We start from the raw sequence: 18639 nt of genomic DNA, 5'->3' as shown, positions 1-18639 counted from the left end.
AGGTGTTCTCCTCTTCCAGTAAACTGAGCTGGGGAAAAAAAATTAGACTGTCAATTCATGGGACTTCAGAACCAGTCCCAGGATTGTGCTGACAGAGATGTCACTTGACAGACGCCAAAACAGACTAGGAGCTCACAAATCTGAAATCTCGCCTCACTGGACCCCTTCCTATCATATCATTTGGAATCACTTCATGAAATAATATCAACATTAGCTGTGACTTTTTATCCCGTTAGTGCCAATGCTAACTGGAAATAAAAGTTAGTCAAAGCATTGGACACAGTTAGACATAATACACACATGCAAAAAAAATTGGAAATCCGACATATACAATAATGGCTCAAAAAGACGTTATTTTAGATGTGATCTTTCATCTAGTTTGATTATTTCACTGCCATACCAAAGCAAAATAAATGTCAATCAGGTTTTGATTACAGTTTTTTATTTCCATATATATGTATACTAAATTATTATTTGAAAGTTCTAAAAGTGGGACTTGACATTTTAATCTACATTATTGAGCCACAGCTATAGATTCCTCGTCCCTAGAAATTTAACCAATACTGTCGGATAAAGTGGTTGAAATGGTGAGGTGAAGGCAAAATGCCCTATCATCAAGGCTGAATTTGACTGAGTGTGGCATCATGGAACCCTAGCAAAACTGGAGTCAATGGGAATCGGGAAATTTCTCTGCTGTTTGAAGTCATATGGGAACATGGCACATGGGAAGATTATTGTGATTGTTGATGGTTAGTCATCTTGGCTCCTGGAAATCTCTAAGAGTTCCTCAAGGTAGAGTCCTAGGCCTAACCATCTTCAGCTGCTTCAGTTTCCCTGCACCATGAAGTCAGAAGTAGGATGTTTGCCAAAAACTACACAATGTTCAGCACCATTCACAACTCCTCAGGTGATCAGGCAGTCTATGTTCAAATGCAGCATAAACTGGTCAATATCCAAGCTCAGGCTGAAAAGTGCAAGTAATATTTGTGCGACACAAATGCCAGTCAGTGACCATCTCCAATGAAAAACAAATTTAACCACTGCCCTGGATATTCAATTGCATTACCACCATGAATCCCCCAGGATCAACATCTTGGGGATTAACACTGACCAGAAGCTGAACTGAACTAACCTTATAAATACAATGATTACAAGAGCAGGTCAAAGATTAGAAATACTGCAACAAGTAACTTACTTCCTGATTCGCCATAACCCGCCCAACCATCTACAAGGCACAAGTCAGGTATGTGAGGAATACTCCCCACTTACTTGATGAATGCAGCTCTAACAACACTCAAGAAATTATACAACATCCAGGACAAAGCACCCACTTGATTGGCACCACATCCACTAGTGCTCAGTAACAGGAGTGTGTACCATCTATGAGATGCACTGCAAAGGTTCATCGAAGGTCCTTCTGTAGCCACGACCACTTCCATTGAGAAGGATGAGGCTAATAGAAACATGGGAATAGCACCACCTGTGATTCCCTTACAAGCCACTCACCATCCTGAGCTGGTTGATCCTTCAATATCGCTGGATCAAAATCTTGGAATTTCCTAACAGCATTGTGGGTCCACCGACAGCACATGGACTACAGGAGTTCAAGGCAGCAGCTCACCGCCACCTTCGCAAGGATAACCAGGAATGGACAAAAAATGCTGGCCCAGCCTCCAGCACCCACATCCCAGGGTGAATTCTGAAAAAAAAACATTGTGAACTAATGCATCCTCCTTAATTTTCTTCCTTTATTATATGAAATTCTTCCCGTTTATCATTTGGGTATTTCAAAATCCATAGGAAGAGTTAGGGGTATGAAGACAATCTGAGAAATTGATATTTTTACCCTGTCCGGACGTGCTGTGCCACAACTCTGGAGCAAGTGGTACTTGAACATCCAGCCTCTGTGCACAGGAGAGGGTGTAGTCGGCAGGGCTGAACAGTGACAATAATGAACAATGCAATAATGTTGCCGAATAAATAGATACAACACTCAGGTTGTGCCTGTGGCACCGTTGCAGGGAAATCAAAGAAGAAAGATACAAATAAACAGCAGAGGAGGAGCATCCTACCGCTAGAGGGCAGAATGTAGCAAAAGAGGCGAAGGGGGCATGTGACGTCAGTTGAGGCGGAAGTTGTCCGTGGTCACGTGATCCTGCCTGGCGTTGTGGAGAGGGAAGCTGCTCGTTGTCGGCGGTTCCTTGACCAAAGGTAAAAGCCGGAACCGGGGCGGGCGGGTGCTCTGGTTATTGGATTCGTCGTTGACGAGCCCAGCTGGAGGCGTCCTCGGCCTCCCCGTTCCGATTCCGACCTGGAGATGCGGGGTTGGCCGCGGCAATCCACATCTCCCACCGCACTAGCCGCTTCTCCGTCCGAGCCGCACTCTTACAGAACCCGATCCCGCCCCTCACATACCTCTACCCCCATCCCCAACACACTCTCGCCCCCCACCCCACATACACCTCCCCCTCCCACACCCTCCTCTTCCATCTTCTCCCACACTGTCCTCTTCCATCTCTCTTCCCCCCCACACACGAGCGCGATGGGCCAAATGGCCTCCTGCACCAATTGTAATTTTTGTGAAAAGAACACGACAGATGCTGCTGGTTTGAAAATGAACATCCTGTGTTGATCCACTGGGATAAGGGAAGGACGTGAGGTTTCACTCCGCAAAACAAAGTAATGATCAGAAAAATTGGAGATCAGGTGTTCCTTGAGCTGTTCCTACAAGAACTGCAGTGTGATATTGTCGAGGGAGTGCTGCTCTGTCAGATTAGATGTTAAACCGAGGCCCTTCCTGACCTCCGTGGAGGTAAACTTCCATCTATTTTAGTTGAAGGGCAGGAATATTCTTCATTATTATTAGTTTCATGTTTAAACAGATTATCTAGTCAATATCACCTTGCAATGCACAAATGGCTGTTGTGTATCATATAATTCAAATGCGCTTTGGCTGCGGGGCATTTTAGTATGCCCTGAAGTTATGTTCGCTACTACGTAAATGCAAATATTTTATCCTAGTTGGCTGATCGATTTATATAACCTGTTTCTTTTAAGTGATGTGTAAACATTATGTATAGCTACAGGTGCAGTAACAGACTACTCTTGGATCTAATACACAACTGTAAGAAAAATAGCCAAACTCTTACAAAAAAACTAAAAGAACTTCTGAAGAATGGTCACTGAACCCGAAACATTAACTCTGATTTCTCTCAATAGATGCTGTCAGACTTGAGACTTTTCAGCAATTTCTGTTTTCTTAACAAAAAAAACCTGCTTGTTTTGCTCTTAATCTACTCAACGTTTGTTTATATGTGTAATGAATTCAGTTTGTCCTGAATACAACTTGAAGACTTGTGTTCATATTGCATTTTAAAAATATAAACTTTTGTACTACTGCAGTCGAATGGGGAAAATTTCCTAGTCTTAGGATGTGGTTATTGTTACTGTTTTATTAACAGGTTTGATGTCAGGCTAAAGGCTGTAATAAGTGAGAAATGACCATTGATTAATAGAGGACAAACAGTCTGGAAGATATTCTGTGGTATTATCAGTTCCTCTTGTGCAGAAACCACTCCAAAAGCTTTACTGGTACATGGACTTTCATGAATTGCAAGTCTAGGGATGTAGAGGGATATTCTAAATTGAATCTAAAAGTCATCATATGATCTAATCCTGTCATGGTGAATGGAAATTCTAAATCATTTACTTGATAACTCTTGAGAGCTTTGCTTTGTTCAGAAAATATTATGAAGGTTAGTGCTTCAAATGCTTTAATGAAGTTGTGAAGTAATTTTGATCCATAATTCTCCGCACAAGTTCCTTGTTTTAGTTGTTGCAACAACGTGGGGAGTTCAGCACATGCCAGACATTATTTATGAATTCATATTTCTGAAATATCTGTGACATAATTTCCAAAAGTTAGCTGTTTGGCAGAAGCCAGCAGGAAGTTATCTGCATGTCTAATTGATCTGAGATAGGTAACAGTGTGCATAGAAATATTCTTCCAAAAATAAATATAGTTGAAGATGAAGTTAATTGAAGTTGAAGCCTCCGCCCATGCTACTGGTGTGGAAGATTGGACTGTACTGTGCTGACTGTTTCCTTAAGTTGCTATCAATACTCAACTAGATTTTACTTCCTAATTAGTGTTTTAAGCTAAGTGTAAATTTGCCCCCCTCTGCTTCCATAATATCCTCGACCCATATGTCCCTGCATGGATACTTTTGTTTGTCCTGCAATCTGTATTTTACTTCACATCAAACACCCTCTATCAGGATGTCCTTCACTCACTTCTGTCCTACTTTCAAATGCTGCCTTAATACCCATAAACATCTGTTATTAGCTCTCAATCCTTTCTCCCCGTATTTGACTATGCTTAGTGGCTACTCTTTCATTGTGCCCTATTAAAAAGTGCTATCAGATGTCTGACTGCGCCAGTGCTATCAAATGCGAGTTGCTTCACATGATGTACCAAATGTAAATACCTGATTTTTAAGTACCTGGAATAAAAGTAATACAAAAAGACATACTGAATGCTGGACATGTGGAGTAAAAATAGAAGATGCTGGAAATACTCAGGTTTAGCAACATCTGTGGAAAGAGAGAAACTGTTTCAGGTTGATGGTCTTTGATCAGGACTCATAAAGGTATATAAGTAACTTTTACATATTTATTCAAGTCATACAGCATGGAAACGGACCCTTCAATCCAACTTGTCCATGCCAACTTACCATTACTACTTGTAATTATAAATGCTAATGGATAATATTTGTATTAATTTTTATGAATGCTTAAATGGTGGTTTATACTCAATGAGTTGAAAAATGCAGGACACCCATATTTCTAATTAACCAGATTGTCTCTGACAGTTTTTGTATTTACTGCAGATTACACATGAAGTATATTACAAAAAGTAAATATTTTTATCTTTATAGATGTAACTTGGAGGTTATTTGAAGCTGATACCTCACCTGATTGGCCATTGTGTGTTATGAACTTCCAAAGGGAGTGGTTAGTGTGCAGCTGCACGCATCACAGTCAAACCTGCTCTGTCCCCACCCTATGACCACTTCATGCACTGTCTGGTAGAATGCTAAGTTTTAAGTTTGACATTTCGATTGTCTCAGCTTAAATCATTAAAATCTGTACAAAACCTATATAAACCTGAATATATGATCTGAGGTTTTGTTTCATTCTCTGATTTGGTTGTTCCTGAGGGTATCAGAGCATTCACATCTGTCAACCCTGGTATTCTCTGCAGTAAAAATAGAACTGATAAACTATCTATGGAAGGATCTGGCCTTTCAGTCTGCACATATAGATAAATGCAGAAGACAACAGATGTGCATATAATAGTAATAAGGGACAACTTGTACAACACCTTTAACATCAATTGGAATTGTTTTTCTTTAATTGTACCGATAAGCAACATATGCAAGGTTGCATTGAATCTTTAAGTGACTGTTACTCTGTATAACCTTGGTACTGTAAAAGTAATGTTATTTAAAATTCTTGGTCTGTTATGCAGTGGGATTAGTTCCCATTGGATTAACTCTTTCACAGTTCATTTGTGCCAGTGTGGGATTTTTTTATACTCATGAGTTCACAGTTGCAGCTACAATGCATTCTGCTGATATTGCATTACTCAGTGGGCTTTTAAACATATGTAATACGCTTATCAATATTCATCATGCGTTCAATGCAATTTAACAAGCTATTGGTAATACCTGGCCCCTTGCTTTCCGATTCTTGATATTTTAGACATGAAGTTTAATTAATACCGTTCTGTGATCAATTCTTTGCATGCAGAATAGCAAATATTCATTCTCAAAAAAAACTTGTGAACAGCCACGGCCCTTGGCACTTGTTTTTATTTTAGTATGAGCATATCCATATGCTCATGGATCTGGAGATTCCCCCCCCCCCCGCCCCCATTATATCCGTTGTGTGTTGTGGAGTTATGTCTTGCTAAGTGTACTGTCAGAATGAAAGATATTCATTTGCTTATTGTAATCTGGTTAAATGTACCTGCATAATGAGTGTAACTATTTGAAAGACTAAATTAAAACAGGGAATTGCAGGTGTTGGAGATATAAAACAAAAAAAGAAATCAGAATTGTACAGAACAGAAGAGTCACCAGATTTGAAGCACTAACTCTGTTTTCTCCCCACAGATGCTGCTAGACCTACTGAGTTTCAATCTTTTGATTGGGTGTCATGTGCTTGGCAGCCAGAGTTAGAAGCTTGCCTTACAGTGTGACACTAGATATCTCAGTAGCCGGACTAGGAAGTTTCAATTAACTTGCTAATGAAATAATGCTGACTTGCTAATGAAATTTAAATAACATCTCAGTACTAATAAGCATATCTTATATTTTAAACAGGTTATCAGTTTGTTAGTTAATGCAACTTTTTTTTTGCTTAACATAATTTGTTATATTTAATGAGTTTAAATGATACCTGCACTCTCTTTGGGTTATGTGGCAATTAATTGCACTGTTAAACAAGTCTTCTCAATATTATAATTAGATCTGCTACTGGTGTGCTTGGTCACGATTATCCCTGTTTCTTACTATAGTCTTGTGTATCTGCAGGTTTGCATTTGGCACGTGTGACGTTGTATGTGTGGTAACAACATGTCGTTGCCGTTGCTTGATGAGGCTGCAACCGTGTCTGGGACAGAACGGGAAACTGCAGTGGTAAGAAACCACCTGTTCTCTTGATCTGCGTAGAAAACACAATGCTCTGACAACTGGGGGACATTTCAGATTCACTATAATGTCTTCTGAATACCTGGTTGTGGTCATTGGTGGTTAGGTGGTGCTGTTTTTATGTGAATTTTATATTAGTTGTTGCTCAATTAGTTTTCACAAGAATTGTCCTTTTAACTCTAGACTTGGACTTGAACCAACAATCTCTTTTTAATGAAACTCAAGACCGCAAGCATCTCAGTTAATATGTTAAGCATTACTTCAATACTTAAACTTGTATGAATAGCTTGGTTTTGTTATTTCATCTGAGAGAAAAAATATTTTTGAAGTGTTTGTTTGCCACAAGGTGACAGCAGCTGGAGAGAGTTCATTAGTAATACTATCATAGACACACGACACATTGCAGACTGATATTACATTGAATCTGTGGCCAGTTTTGAGCTTGAGACTTCTTTTCTGTGCTTCTTTTAAATGCCAGAGGAAAGTAAGGGCATCAATGTTCAGAATAGTGCTTTAATATTACTGTTGCTAAAAATTCCCTCTAATTTATGTTTGTGGTTAACCTTTGTAGTTTCCCTCTGTATTTTGGCCAGCAATCGTGATATCCAAATCCCAGTTTTGACTCTTTTATGTTTCATTTTGGAGTTGGATAATTAATAATATGCAGGCTGTTGCATCAGCAATTTTGAAGTTAATACCATACCAGTGAAGTTTCGATTATCTTCTCATGACTCTAATTACATTGAAATCCCACTGTTTGATATATCGAGACAGCTTTAATCAAACATTCTACAATTGATACTTTCTTGTTAGATCGGGAATTTTCATCGCTCTGCTGATTGTCTGATGTTACTTTGTGCTGGTATAAAGTTGGTGTGTTTGGGTTGTATTTTACAGGTTATTTTCTTGCATGGACTTGGAGACACTGGGTGAGTTTGCTTTAGATCAATAGTACAGAGAAATTGACCAAGTTCATAATCCTAATTGCCATAAAACTGAATTAAATGCAAATTTGTTGATATTATGCTTTGATAAGCTATCTAACAATGTATATTCCCTGTTGTCTGAGGGTTTATAACCATCCCCATTATGTACACCTTCATACCAATAATTGTAACATGATGGAAATTTTTTAAAAATCGTACTTCTGCTCTAGTTACCATTTATTTTTCTTGGTGCAGGCTATTTCTTCCTCAAAGATTTCTTAAACTGACACATTAAAATAGCATTTTTCAAACATCACTAATAATCCCTTTTAACACCAGTAGAAGGAGCTCGTGAAGTTGGGCGAGACACACAATCTTTTTTCCCTTCCCTCAAACATTGTACTTTGCAGTAGTGTTGGGTGACTTTAAGTCCTGGTTCCATTCCTGAAAATCACAATTTTAAGGGAAGTATTAGTTTCTGTGAGAATCAAACATTCAAACTAGAGTTGGGTTTCATAAGGCCTGCCTTAAAGACAAAAATTATATCAGTACCTTCTAAGTTGAAATACGTGACACCTTACTTTAAATATCTAAATTTCTAAATTAAATAACTGCTATAATATAGAATTTCCTTTTATTTTAAATTTAATATTCTTTAGTGTTTAGTTTTGCCAGGCTCCATCAGTGGTAGAAGTTACTGCAATGACCCATGTCTACCACTAGATGGAAGACCTCAGTTTGAAATCAGAAGGGAAGCCGAGACCCGAACTGGCCAACAATGAAGCGAAGAGCAGACCTGGAGTGGAAAGTTAAGAATAGCAAATAAGAGGTGAGGCCAGGGCAAAGCAACATGGAGGATGAGGGCCAGAACCAAAATTGGTGCAAGACAAGCCTGGGAAGCAAGGCCCCTTTGCCCACAGGCAAAAAAGGGAGAGTGTCTAATCTGTAGGCAGTGCGGATGAAGGCACTAATACAATATGATAACAGACACCAATAATATATGCAAACAAGGCTAAAACGAAAATAATGATGCGAAACAAACAAACAGGTCCCAAAGAACAAACAATGCTAAAATGACTTTTAGTGGGGCGATGTTAAACGAGGACTGCCTGTGCATTTAATGTACTTGAGTTAGGACGTGACTAAATAAGCCAGAGTACGTAGTAATTCTAAAGAACTAAATTGCATTTATTTCAATGCAAGGCATCTTACAGGTAAGGCTGATGAACTCCAGGCACATTTAAGAACATGGGATTGGGATGTCATAGCTATTACAGAAACTTGGCTAAGAGATGGATTTTTTCTGAAGAAGGGTCCCGACCTGAAACATCAGCTTTCCTGCTCCTCTGATGCTGCCTGGCCTGCTGTGTTCCTCCAGCTTCACGTTGTTATCTCTGACTCCAGCATCGGCAGTTCTTGCTATCTGTTAGAGATGGACAAGACTGGCAGCTCTGTCTTGTGGGTTTTAGATGCTGTAGGAAGGATGGGAAAGGAGGTGGAGGAATGGTGGTGTTTTGATTAAGGAATATATTACTGCTGTAAATAAAGAAGGTATTTCTGAAAAATCATGCAGTGAAAATATATGGGTAGAAATTAGAAATAAGAAAGGAAAGATCACCTTGATGGCAATGTACTATTGGCCCCCCCAATAGTAGTAGGAAAATTGAGGAACAAATATGTAGGGAGATCTCAGATATATGTAAGCATAATTAGATTGTAATAGTGGGGTATTTAAATTTTTCAGACATTGTCTGGGGCTACCAGAGTCTTAAAGGCTTGAATAGTGAGGAATTTGTCAAATGTGTTCAAGAAAATTTTTTTAATCAATATGTGGATACTCCTACCTGAGAAGGAGCAAAACTTTACCTTCCTTTGGTAAAGTAGAAGAAGGGGAACACTTTGGGTCTAGCGATCATAATTGTATTAGTTTCAAAATGGTATGGAAAATGATAAGCCTCCCATAAAAGTTAAAGTTTTTAATTCGAGTAAGGCAAATTTACTCCAAATAAATGGTTGTTGTCTTTTCCCTAGGATGGGGGATTTCAAGACTAGGGGGCATATTTTTAAGGTGAGTGGAGAGAGATTTAAAAAAAAAAGACATGAGGGGCAAATTTTTAAGAGGGTGGTTTGCGTGTGGAATGAATGTCCTGAGGAAGTCGTGAATGAGGGTACAATAATAATGTTTAAAAGACATTTGGATCAGTACATGAATAGGAAAGGTTTGGAGGGATATGGTCCAGGAGCAGGCAATTGGGACTACTTTAGTTTGGGATTATGGACTGGTTGGACTGAAGGGTCTGTTTTCATGCTGTATGACCCTGTGACTCCTTTGGTGATGCAGCAGGGAACTTTCAAAAGTTGATTGGAGTAGACTGCTCATAGATAAAAGGACATCCAACAAGTGGGAAGCTTTCAAGAGTGTGATAACGAGAGTTTGGCAGCGTTATGGTATTATGTTCTTGTTGGAATGAAGAGTTCAGGCTGGTATGATTAAAGATCAATGGATGAATAAGGATATTGAGGTTCTAGTCAGGAATAAAAGAGAATCTTATTTTAGATATAGACAACTTGGTTCAATTGAATTTCTTATTGTAGTTGCAAGAGGGAATATGAGAGAACATTGGCAGATAAATTAAGGATAATCCAACAAGATTATACAAATACATTAAGAGCGAGAGTGAAGGGCCTCTTAAAGATCAAGGAGGTTGTCTTTGTGTTGAACCCCACGAGATGAGAGAGATACCGAATGAATGTTTTGCGTCAGTTTTTACTGTGGAGAAATAAATATTAATGTATTAAAAACAGTTCACATTACAGAAGTTTAATTCCTAATTGATTGTCATCTTACTTTTGAATTCTTATTGCTGTTTAATGTTTGCCATTTGAAAACTCTGCTGTAATGAATACTTTAACACAGTTTCATCTTGTTTGCCATTTTGTCACAGGTGTTTGCAATAGTTGAGTTACTCCACCTAGAAATTTGGTGGCATTGTGCCTCTTTTTCTTCAGGAGCTTAATGAACACCTAAGCCTCCAATATGCAAACAGGAAATGCATGCTTATGAGTGGGTTATGCGTTACCTAATACGAAAAAGATAATTGGCCTCCAGAGCCCAATTCTAAAATGGATTCGGGTCTTTGTGTGAGCCTAATGTGTCTGTGAGTTGCCTCTGCAATATTGTATTCCCTGAGGCAGCTATTGCGCGCAGCATTCAGTCTAAACAGAACTATTTGCAGCCCAACCAGCAAACCATAAAGTGACTACAACAGGCTACCACCAAAAGGTAAGTTTGTAAAATAAAAAGCACTTGACCAGACTGAAGGTGGGAGGGGCAGTGATGCTGTTCCCAGATCCACATTCAAACTGAGTAGCTGCCGATCACCTTTATATTTGTATGTAACTTCAGTGGTGGAGCTTCTTAACACTGTTGTCCTGTTTCTAAAAGTGGTACACTTTCTGATCCTTTACTAACCCAGGAGGTTATGGGTTCAAGTTGCACTCTGGAAACTGTATGTAACAAAATGTAACAAAAATCAAAATCTGACTCTCCTCTACACCAATGTGTGTGCAAGTTGGCAATGGACTAAATTACAGCAATGGCAATACTCCAAAAGTGTTTTCTTGCTAATTCCCATGGTACTCAGATGAAATCTTGTGAAGCTTTCTAATGTGTTTTCCTCAAAGTACTGAAACTGCTTATCTACCTCAGTATTTCTTGCTTCCTACCATCATCTTCAAGACTTGCATTTATTGGTGTCTATACCATTGCAAAATTCCCAAGGCACTTGATGTTGAGCTACGTATGGATATATTAGGCAAGATGATGTAGGTTATAACGAGTGCCTTTGAAATAGAATAGAAGAGATCAGGGAGCCCGAATAGCTCAGTCCATAGAGCATCAGACTTTTGGCGGCACGGTGGCTCAGTGGTTAGCACTGCTGCCTCACAGCACCAGCGACGCGGGTTCAATTCCACCGCCAGGCAACTGTCTGTGTGGAGTTTGCACGTTCTCCCTGCGTGGATTTCCTCCAGGTGCTCCAGTTTCCTCCCACAGTCCAAAAATGAGGTGGATTGTCCATGCTAAATTGCCTGTTGTGTTCAGGGATGTGTAGAGTAGGTGGGTGAGAGGGGGATGGGTCTGGGTGGGATGCTCTGAGGGTAGGTGTGGACTTGTTGGGCCGAAGGGTCTGTTTCCACACTGCAGGGATTCTATTAAAAAAAATTTTCTTTAAATTGCAAAAAAGCATTCTAGAGCTTTAAACCTAGGCAAGCTCAAAACTCTATGGAGTGATAGCAAGGGTACACGAGACCAGATTTAGAGGAACACTGGAAAAGGTTACAGATAAGGGTGAGGCTGTGAAGGAATCGGAAAGCAAGAATAAATTTTAAAATCAAAGTGCTGCCAGAACAAAAGCATGTAGATCAGAGAGGTCAGGTAGGATGGGTGGATGGGACTTGATGCGAAATGTGTTAGGGGCAACCAAACTTTTGGGTGATCTTGTTTATATAACGTAGACGATAGAACTCTACCCAGGACAGGATTGGAATAATCAAGTCGAAAGATAACAAATTTGTGGATGGAGGTTTCATGGATGAAGATATTGATATTTTGGAAGTGGAACTTGGCAATCTTGGTCCCTTTCACATACAACACTAAGAATGTGAACAGCTTAATTCAGCCTGAGATAGTTGCCAGAGTGAGAGCTGGATTCAATAATTAGGGAATGGATTTTGTGTTAGAGACTGAAGTCAAAAGTATTAGCCTTTATAATATTTAATTGTAGAAAATCGGCTTGTCTACTTGATATCAGACAAGCCGTGTGACAAATCAGATGGTGGAAACATTGAGGTGGAGCGAGTTGTTAGCATACATGTGAAAATTGGTTATGTGTCTTCGAATGATGTAGCCAAGAGGTAGATTGTAGCTGAGAAACAGGTTTTTTTACTTTCAAGCTCTATGATGCCATGCTTTTGGGCTTCACCTTGGCTTCTGGTTGTTTGAAACTGTCTTTTAATAAGCAATTAGCAACAGAGGAAATTTTGGTAAGAAGGAAGGAAGATCTGGCAGCAGCTGGTTTTTAACGTGGATAAATTCAACATGCATAATGCATATTGGGACAGGAAGCTTTGGTTACTGAGAATATGTTCAGGAGGGAGAGTGGAAAAAGATTTGTCATTAATCAGTAATTGTAAAAATATTACTGCACATGAGTTTGACTGCCTCTAAATAAAGGGATTTCACTTCTGCAATTTGGTGCTTTTTGCATTAGATATACACCTTGATTATAGTATCACTAGCCACTCCCATCAAGATACCTCAAACTAGGAGTGCTTTTATCTGTGCAACATCTAAATATAACAAAACCGATGGGTCAGAGAGCCCTCATCACTGTACAATTACTCGTGTGATCTCAATTTCAGGAGCATATGCATCATTTAGCACTTACTTTAAATAAAAAGATTAATTTATTTAAATTATGTATGTAATTTGTTTTCATTCATGGGATGTGAGCATTGCTGGCCAAGCCAGCACTTATTATTCATCACTAATTGCCCAAAAAGGCAGCCACATTGCTAAGAGTCTGGAGTCTTAACAGAGAGGCATTGGCCTCGTGATATTATCGCCGGACTTTAATCCAGAGGCCTAGGTAATGTTCTGGAGACCTGCATTTGAATCCTGCCATGGCAGATGGTGGAATTTGAATTCAGTAAATATCTAGAATTAAGATTCTAACAATTACCATGAATCCATTGCTGATTGTCAGAAAAACCCATTTGGTTCACTAATGTCCGTTAGTGAAGGAAACTGCCATCCTTACTTGGTCTGATCTACACGTGACTCCAGACCCACTACAAAATGGGCAGTTAGGGATGGGCAATAAATGCTGGCCTAGCCAGTGATGCCCCCATCCAATGAATGAATTAAAAAAAGTCACGTGTATGACAGATTGAATTTTACGGTTGACAGTGGTTATACGGCTACCATTAGACCAGCTGTTTCTTGCAGATTTTTTTTAAAGTTGGAACCAACATATATTTACAGTAATTACAACCTATTATCAGTGTTTCCTGTGGTAATTCTTGATATAAAATTAATCCTGAAAAAACAGTAGTTCACAGACAGCAGGGTATCACAGTCTCTGAATAACTGCATAGCTGTGACTATGTAGATTGATCAGTGATCTAAATGCAACCAGTCAAATACAAGCCCACTATTCGAAGGATGTGGCCACACAGCTATCTGTCATAGGAGAAGCACAAAGTTTATGAGCCCTAACTCTTCTGACCTCTCATCTTCACCTAATAAAGAACTATCAATGAGATCCACCTCCAGGATGTTAATCACATTAAATATTTGACTTGAGTGGGAATGGCTTCATTCAGTGATGTGTGTCAGATTCTTTGAATAATCTGTTAAATAGTTCTCCATTCAAGTACAATGGCAGCAAGTGGGAATCTGGGACCATTCTGCTGTTTAAAGTCGTATCTGGCAGAAAGAAAGATGATTGTGGCGGTTGGAGGCCATCTCCACTCCAAGACATCCTTGTAGGAGTTTCTTGGCCTAACCACCTTTAGATACTTCATGAATAACCAACTATCTTAGGGTCAAAAGAGAGGATGTTTGATGACTGCAATATTTAGCACCATTCATGATTCCCCAGATACTGAAGCTGTCCAGGCCCAAATACAGCAAGACATGAACAATACACCGGTTTGGGCTGACAAGTGGCAAATAACATTCATGCCACACAAGTGCCAGACAATAACTATATCCTCCAAGAAAGAATCTAATCAACACCTCTTGATATTCAATGGCATTTTTAACGCCACGACCCCCGCTATTGACATCCTGGAAGTTATCATTGGCCAGAACCTGAACTAGCCATATAAGTACTGTGGCTACAAGAGCAGGTCAGAGTCTCAGATTCTTTCAGTGAGTAACTCACTTTCATTTGTGCCTTCACTAATGAAAGGCCTATCTCTAATTTTTAGGTTATCCTGCCAGAGCCTAGATTCCACCCCTACCAGTGGAAATGGTTTCCCTCTATCATTTCCCTGTAGTATTTTGAAAACTTTAATCAAGTTATTCCTTAAATTTCTATGTTAGTCAATACAATCCTGGTTTGTGTAATCTTACTTTGTAATATAACTCTTGGAGTTCAGGCATCATTCGAGTAAACCTATACTTTTTCCTCCCTTCAAAGATAAATATCATTCCTAAAGTCTGGTGTACAAAACTGAACACGTTACTCCCACATTTGGTCTAAAGAGGGCTTTATTTTCAGGGTCAAACTTAATTTCTAACCACATATTTAACCCTTTAGGTTATAAAAGCCAACATTCCGTTAGCATTTGTATTTGTTTGTACCTGCCCCAACACATTAATGATCCACGTACTTGACCCCAACTGAAGTCTCTTTGGACCTCCATAGTTTCTAATTTTTTAATCACATGGAATGCTTTAATCTATCCTTTGCAGATCCAAAGTTTATGGCTCCACACCTACATATTTGCCATTGTTTGGACCATTCATCCATTAATGTCTTTTTATGCTTTTTTTCTGCATTGTTTACAGTGCTGCCTATAGAAAAGCAGTGGTGTAGTGGTAATGTCACTGGACTAGTAATCCAGAATGACAGGTTAATGTTCTGAGGACATAGATGGTGGAAATTTGAATTCAGGGCTTGTTGGTCTAGTCAATTCTTTGTGTTGTTGTGGCACTCTGATCCAGGAGGCTCAGCTTTAAGTCTCACCTGCTCCAGAGGTGTTATAAACATCTCTGAACAGGTCAATTAGAAAATGTCTGCAGTGGCTGATCTCCATGCAATTGGCTTTGTGTTTTAGGGGGCTGTTTTGGTTCAGTAGTAGTGTCCCTACCTCTGTGCCACAGGTTTAAGTCCCACCTGCTCCCAAGATGTGTTAGAACACACCTGGTTTATTAAAATATCTACAGTTGCCTATCTTTGTCATCAGTGCACTCGGATGGTGTTACTTTCTATTTCGTCTGCCAGATCCTTAATAAATAGTGAACAGGTGACACCCCAGTATAGTTGGGATGTCACTTGAAAGCCTGTCAATTAGAGTATCTACCAACAAGAGTATCTTCTGTCTGTCTCCAATTGCTGAGTCAGTTTCCTAAACAGGACAATATATTTTTTCTCAATTCAAGCTTTAGCTGACAGTCTCTTAGGACAGATTTTATCAAATGTCCTTTGAACAAAAATATAAATAAGGGATTCCTCTGTCCACTACTTCAGCCAATTCTTCAAAAATTTGTATCAGGTTTGTTAGGCATGGTTTACACTTTTAATTAATACTGGTTTGCTGTGATCAGCTAAAAATGTTCCAGATCAGTCATTTATCTTTAATTGTAGATCCTCATTATGTTCCGATGACAAATGGTGAACCAGTTTATAATCCCATAGTTTTGTACTTCTTCCTTAAATTCAACTTCCACATGGAGATGGAAAAGCAAGATCAATATTGACCTCAGAAGAAATGCATATCTGTTGCCAATGTCACATGCATTGGGTAAAAGTCTTTAGTAACTTGTACCTGTTGACAGCAAGAGGGAGCCAGTACTGACGTCTGTAAACATTTGAGCTTGAGTATTGCATTTCAGACTCATGTAGTCAAAGAACTCTTTGGCATTATGGCACAAGAAAAAAGCTATTCTTCCAATAAAGCGTCTGCCACCTCACTATAATGTAATCCAATGACCCCCATTTACCCTATTGTATCCCCAGAGCCCAATAAGTTTATTTTGCCAAGTGCCCATCTCATTTCCTTTGAACTCATTCATTTCCTCCTAGTCTCCTAACTTCAAGCAGTGATTGCCAGGTCATTCCCATTCACTACAGTAAAAACATTGTTCCTCACATACCAATTCCCCGATGGCATCTCTTCCCAAATCTTAAATCTGTGTCCCCTAGCCTCTTTATGTTAACTAACGGGAGCACATTTTGTCTGCCTTATCTAAAACTGCCAATCTTGTATACCTCTTTAATATTGGGTTTCAGTCATCTGTTTTCTCACAAAAATGCCAGTTTCTTCAAACTTATTGCTAAAGTTCCTCGTCCCTTGGAATTATTCTGTGTTCATGTAGCTGTTGAGAATTTTTTTTGTCAACTATTGATTGTGGAACTGAACATTTTGCAAACTGTCTTTTCAGACATGGTTGGGCTGAATCACTGTCCTCCATCCGCCTTCCCTATGTGAAATACATCTGCCCACATGCGTAAGTGCTGTTCAACTTGTGTGAAATTTGTCTGAATGCTTTTTATTGTTTTCAGGCATTACTCTGAAACATGGAATTGTTAATCACGCTTGTGAAGAGCAAAGTAGCTTATATAATTTTTTAAAAAGTTTGGTAGAATTACAAAATACCTTGTCACATTTGTTCTTGTCCTTCTCATAATCAGAATTAACAGACCCTATTGATGTGACAGCTCTGGCTTGTTGGCAATAGGATGTAAATGTTTTTAAAGCTAGATTCACATATGCTCAAAACCGATGGATGTGATTCTACAGAAAGATGAATTACTTTCAGCTCCAACCCAGGGGTTCTAATTACTTCAGAGATAGTAGGAACTGCAGATGCTGGAGAATCCGAGACAACAAGGTGCAGGGCTGGATGAACACAGCAGGCCAAGCAGCATCATAGGAGCAGAGAGGCTGACGTTTCGGGCCTAGACCCTTCATCAGAAAAGGGGGAGGGGAAGGGGGTTTTGAAATAAATAGGGAGAGAGTGGGAGGCGGATAGAAGAGGGATAGAGGAGAGGATAGGTGGAGAGGAAACAAACAGGTCGAAGAGGCGGGGATGGGGCCAGGAAAGGTGAGTGTAGGTAGGGAGTTAGGAAGGGGATAGGTCAGTCCAGGGAGGACGGACAGGTCAAGGGGGCGGGATGAGGTTGGTCGGTAGGAGATGGAGGTGCGGCTTGAGGTGGGAGGAGGGGATAGGTGGGAGGAAGAACAGGTTAGGGAGGCAGGGACGAGTTGGACTGGTTTTGGGATGCGGTGGGGGGAGGGGAGATTTTGAAACTTGTGAAATCCACATTGATACCATTGGGCTGCAGGGTTCCCAAGCGGAATATGAGTTGCTGTTCCTGCAACCTTCGGGTGGCATCGTTGTGGCACTGCAGGAGGCCCAGGATGGACATGTCATCTGAGGAATGGGAGGGGGAGTTGAAATGGTTCGCGACTGGGAGGTGCAGTTGTTTATTGCGAACCGAGCGTAGGTGTTCTGCAAAGCGGTCCCCGAGCCTCCGCTTGGTTTCCCCGATGTAGAGGAAGCCACACCGGGTACAGCGGATGCAGTATACCACATTGGCAGATGTGCAGGTGAACATCTGCTTGATGTGGAAAGTCTTCTTGGGGCCTGGGATGGGGGTGAGGGAGGAGGTATGGGGGCAGGTGTAGCACTTCCTGCGGTTGCAGGGAAAAGTGCCGGGTGTGGTGGAGCTGGAGGGGAGTGTGGAGCGGACAAGGGAGTCACGGAGAGAGTTGTCCCTCCGGAAAGCAGATAAAGGTGGGGAGGGAAAGATGTCTTTGGTGGTGGGGTCGGATTGCAGATGGCGGAAGTGTCGGAGGATGATGCGTTGGATCCGGAGGTTGGTGGGGTGGTACGTGAGGACGAGGGGGATTCTTTTTTGGTTTTTATTGCGTGGACGGGGTGTGAGGGATGAGGTGCGGGAGATGTGGGAGACACGGTTGAGGGCGTTCTCGACCACCGAGGAGGGGAAGTTACGGTCCTTGAAAAACGAGGACAACTGAGATGTACGGGAGTGGAATGCCTCATCCTGGGAGCAGATGCGGCGGAGGCGAAGGAATTGGGAATAGGGGATAGCATTTTTGCAGGAAGGTGGGTGGGAGGAGGAGTATTCTAGGTAGCTGTGGGAGTCGGTGGGCTTGAAATGAATATCGGTTTCTAGGTGGTTGCCCGATATGGAGACAGAGAGGTCCAGGAAGGGGAGAGAGGTGTTAGAGATGGTCCAGGTAAA

General features: G+C 40.5%; 1 protein-coding gene across 1 annotated transcript in view; it reads left to right on the top strand.

Annotated features, from left to right (window-relative positions):
• Window positions 1–2088: 2088 nt before the first annotated feature.
• The window catches only part of lypla2 (lysophospholipase 2), a 26611-nt gene continuing 10060 nt past the window's right edge, over window positions 2089–18639 (top strand). Inside the window, exons 1-4 of the mRNA XM_020524643.2 lie at window positions 2089–2211; window positions 6597–6701; window positions 7611–7642; window positions 16812–16877. Of these exons, the coding sequence (XP_020380232.1) occupies window positions 6624–6701; window positions 7611–7642; window positions 16812–16877 (176 nt within the window). The 5' untranslated portion in view covers window positions 2089–2211; window positions 6597–6623. The remainder of the gene's footprint in view (window positions 2212–6596; window positions 6702–7610; window positions 7643–16811; window positions 16878–18639) is intronic.

Source organism: Rhincodon typus, chromosome 27 (assembly GCF_021869965.1).
Source record: "Rhincodon typus isolate 14 chromosome 27, sRhiTyp1.1, whole genome shotgun sequence".
NCBI classification, from domain to species: Eukaryota; Metazoa; Chordata; class Chondrichthyes; order Orectolobiformes; family Rhincodontidae; genus Rhincodon; species Rhincodon typus.
The sequence above is the reverse complement of the archived record's forward strand: the minus strand, read 5'-3'. Positions and strand labels throughout refer to the sequence as shown.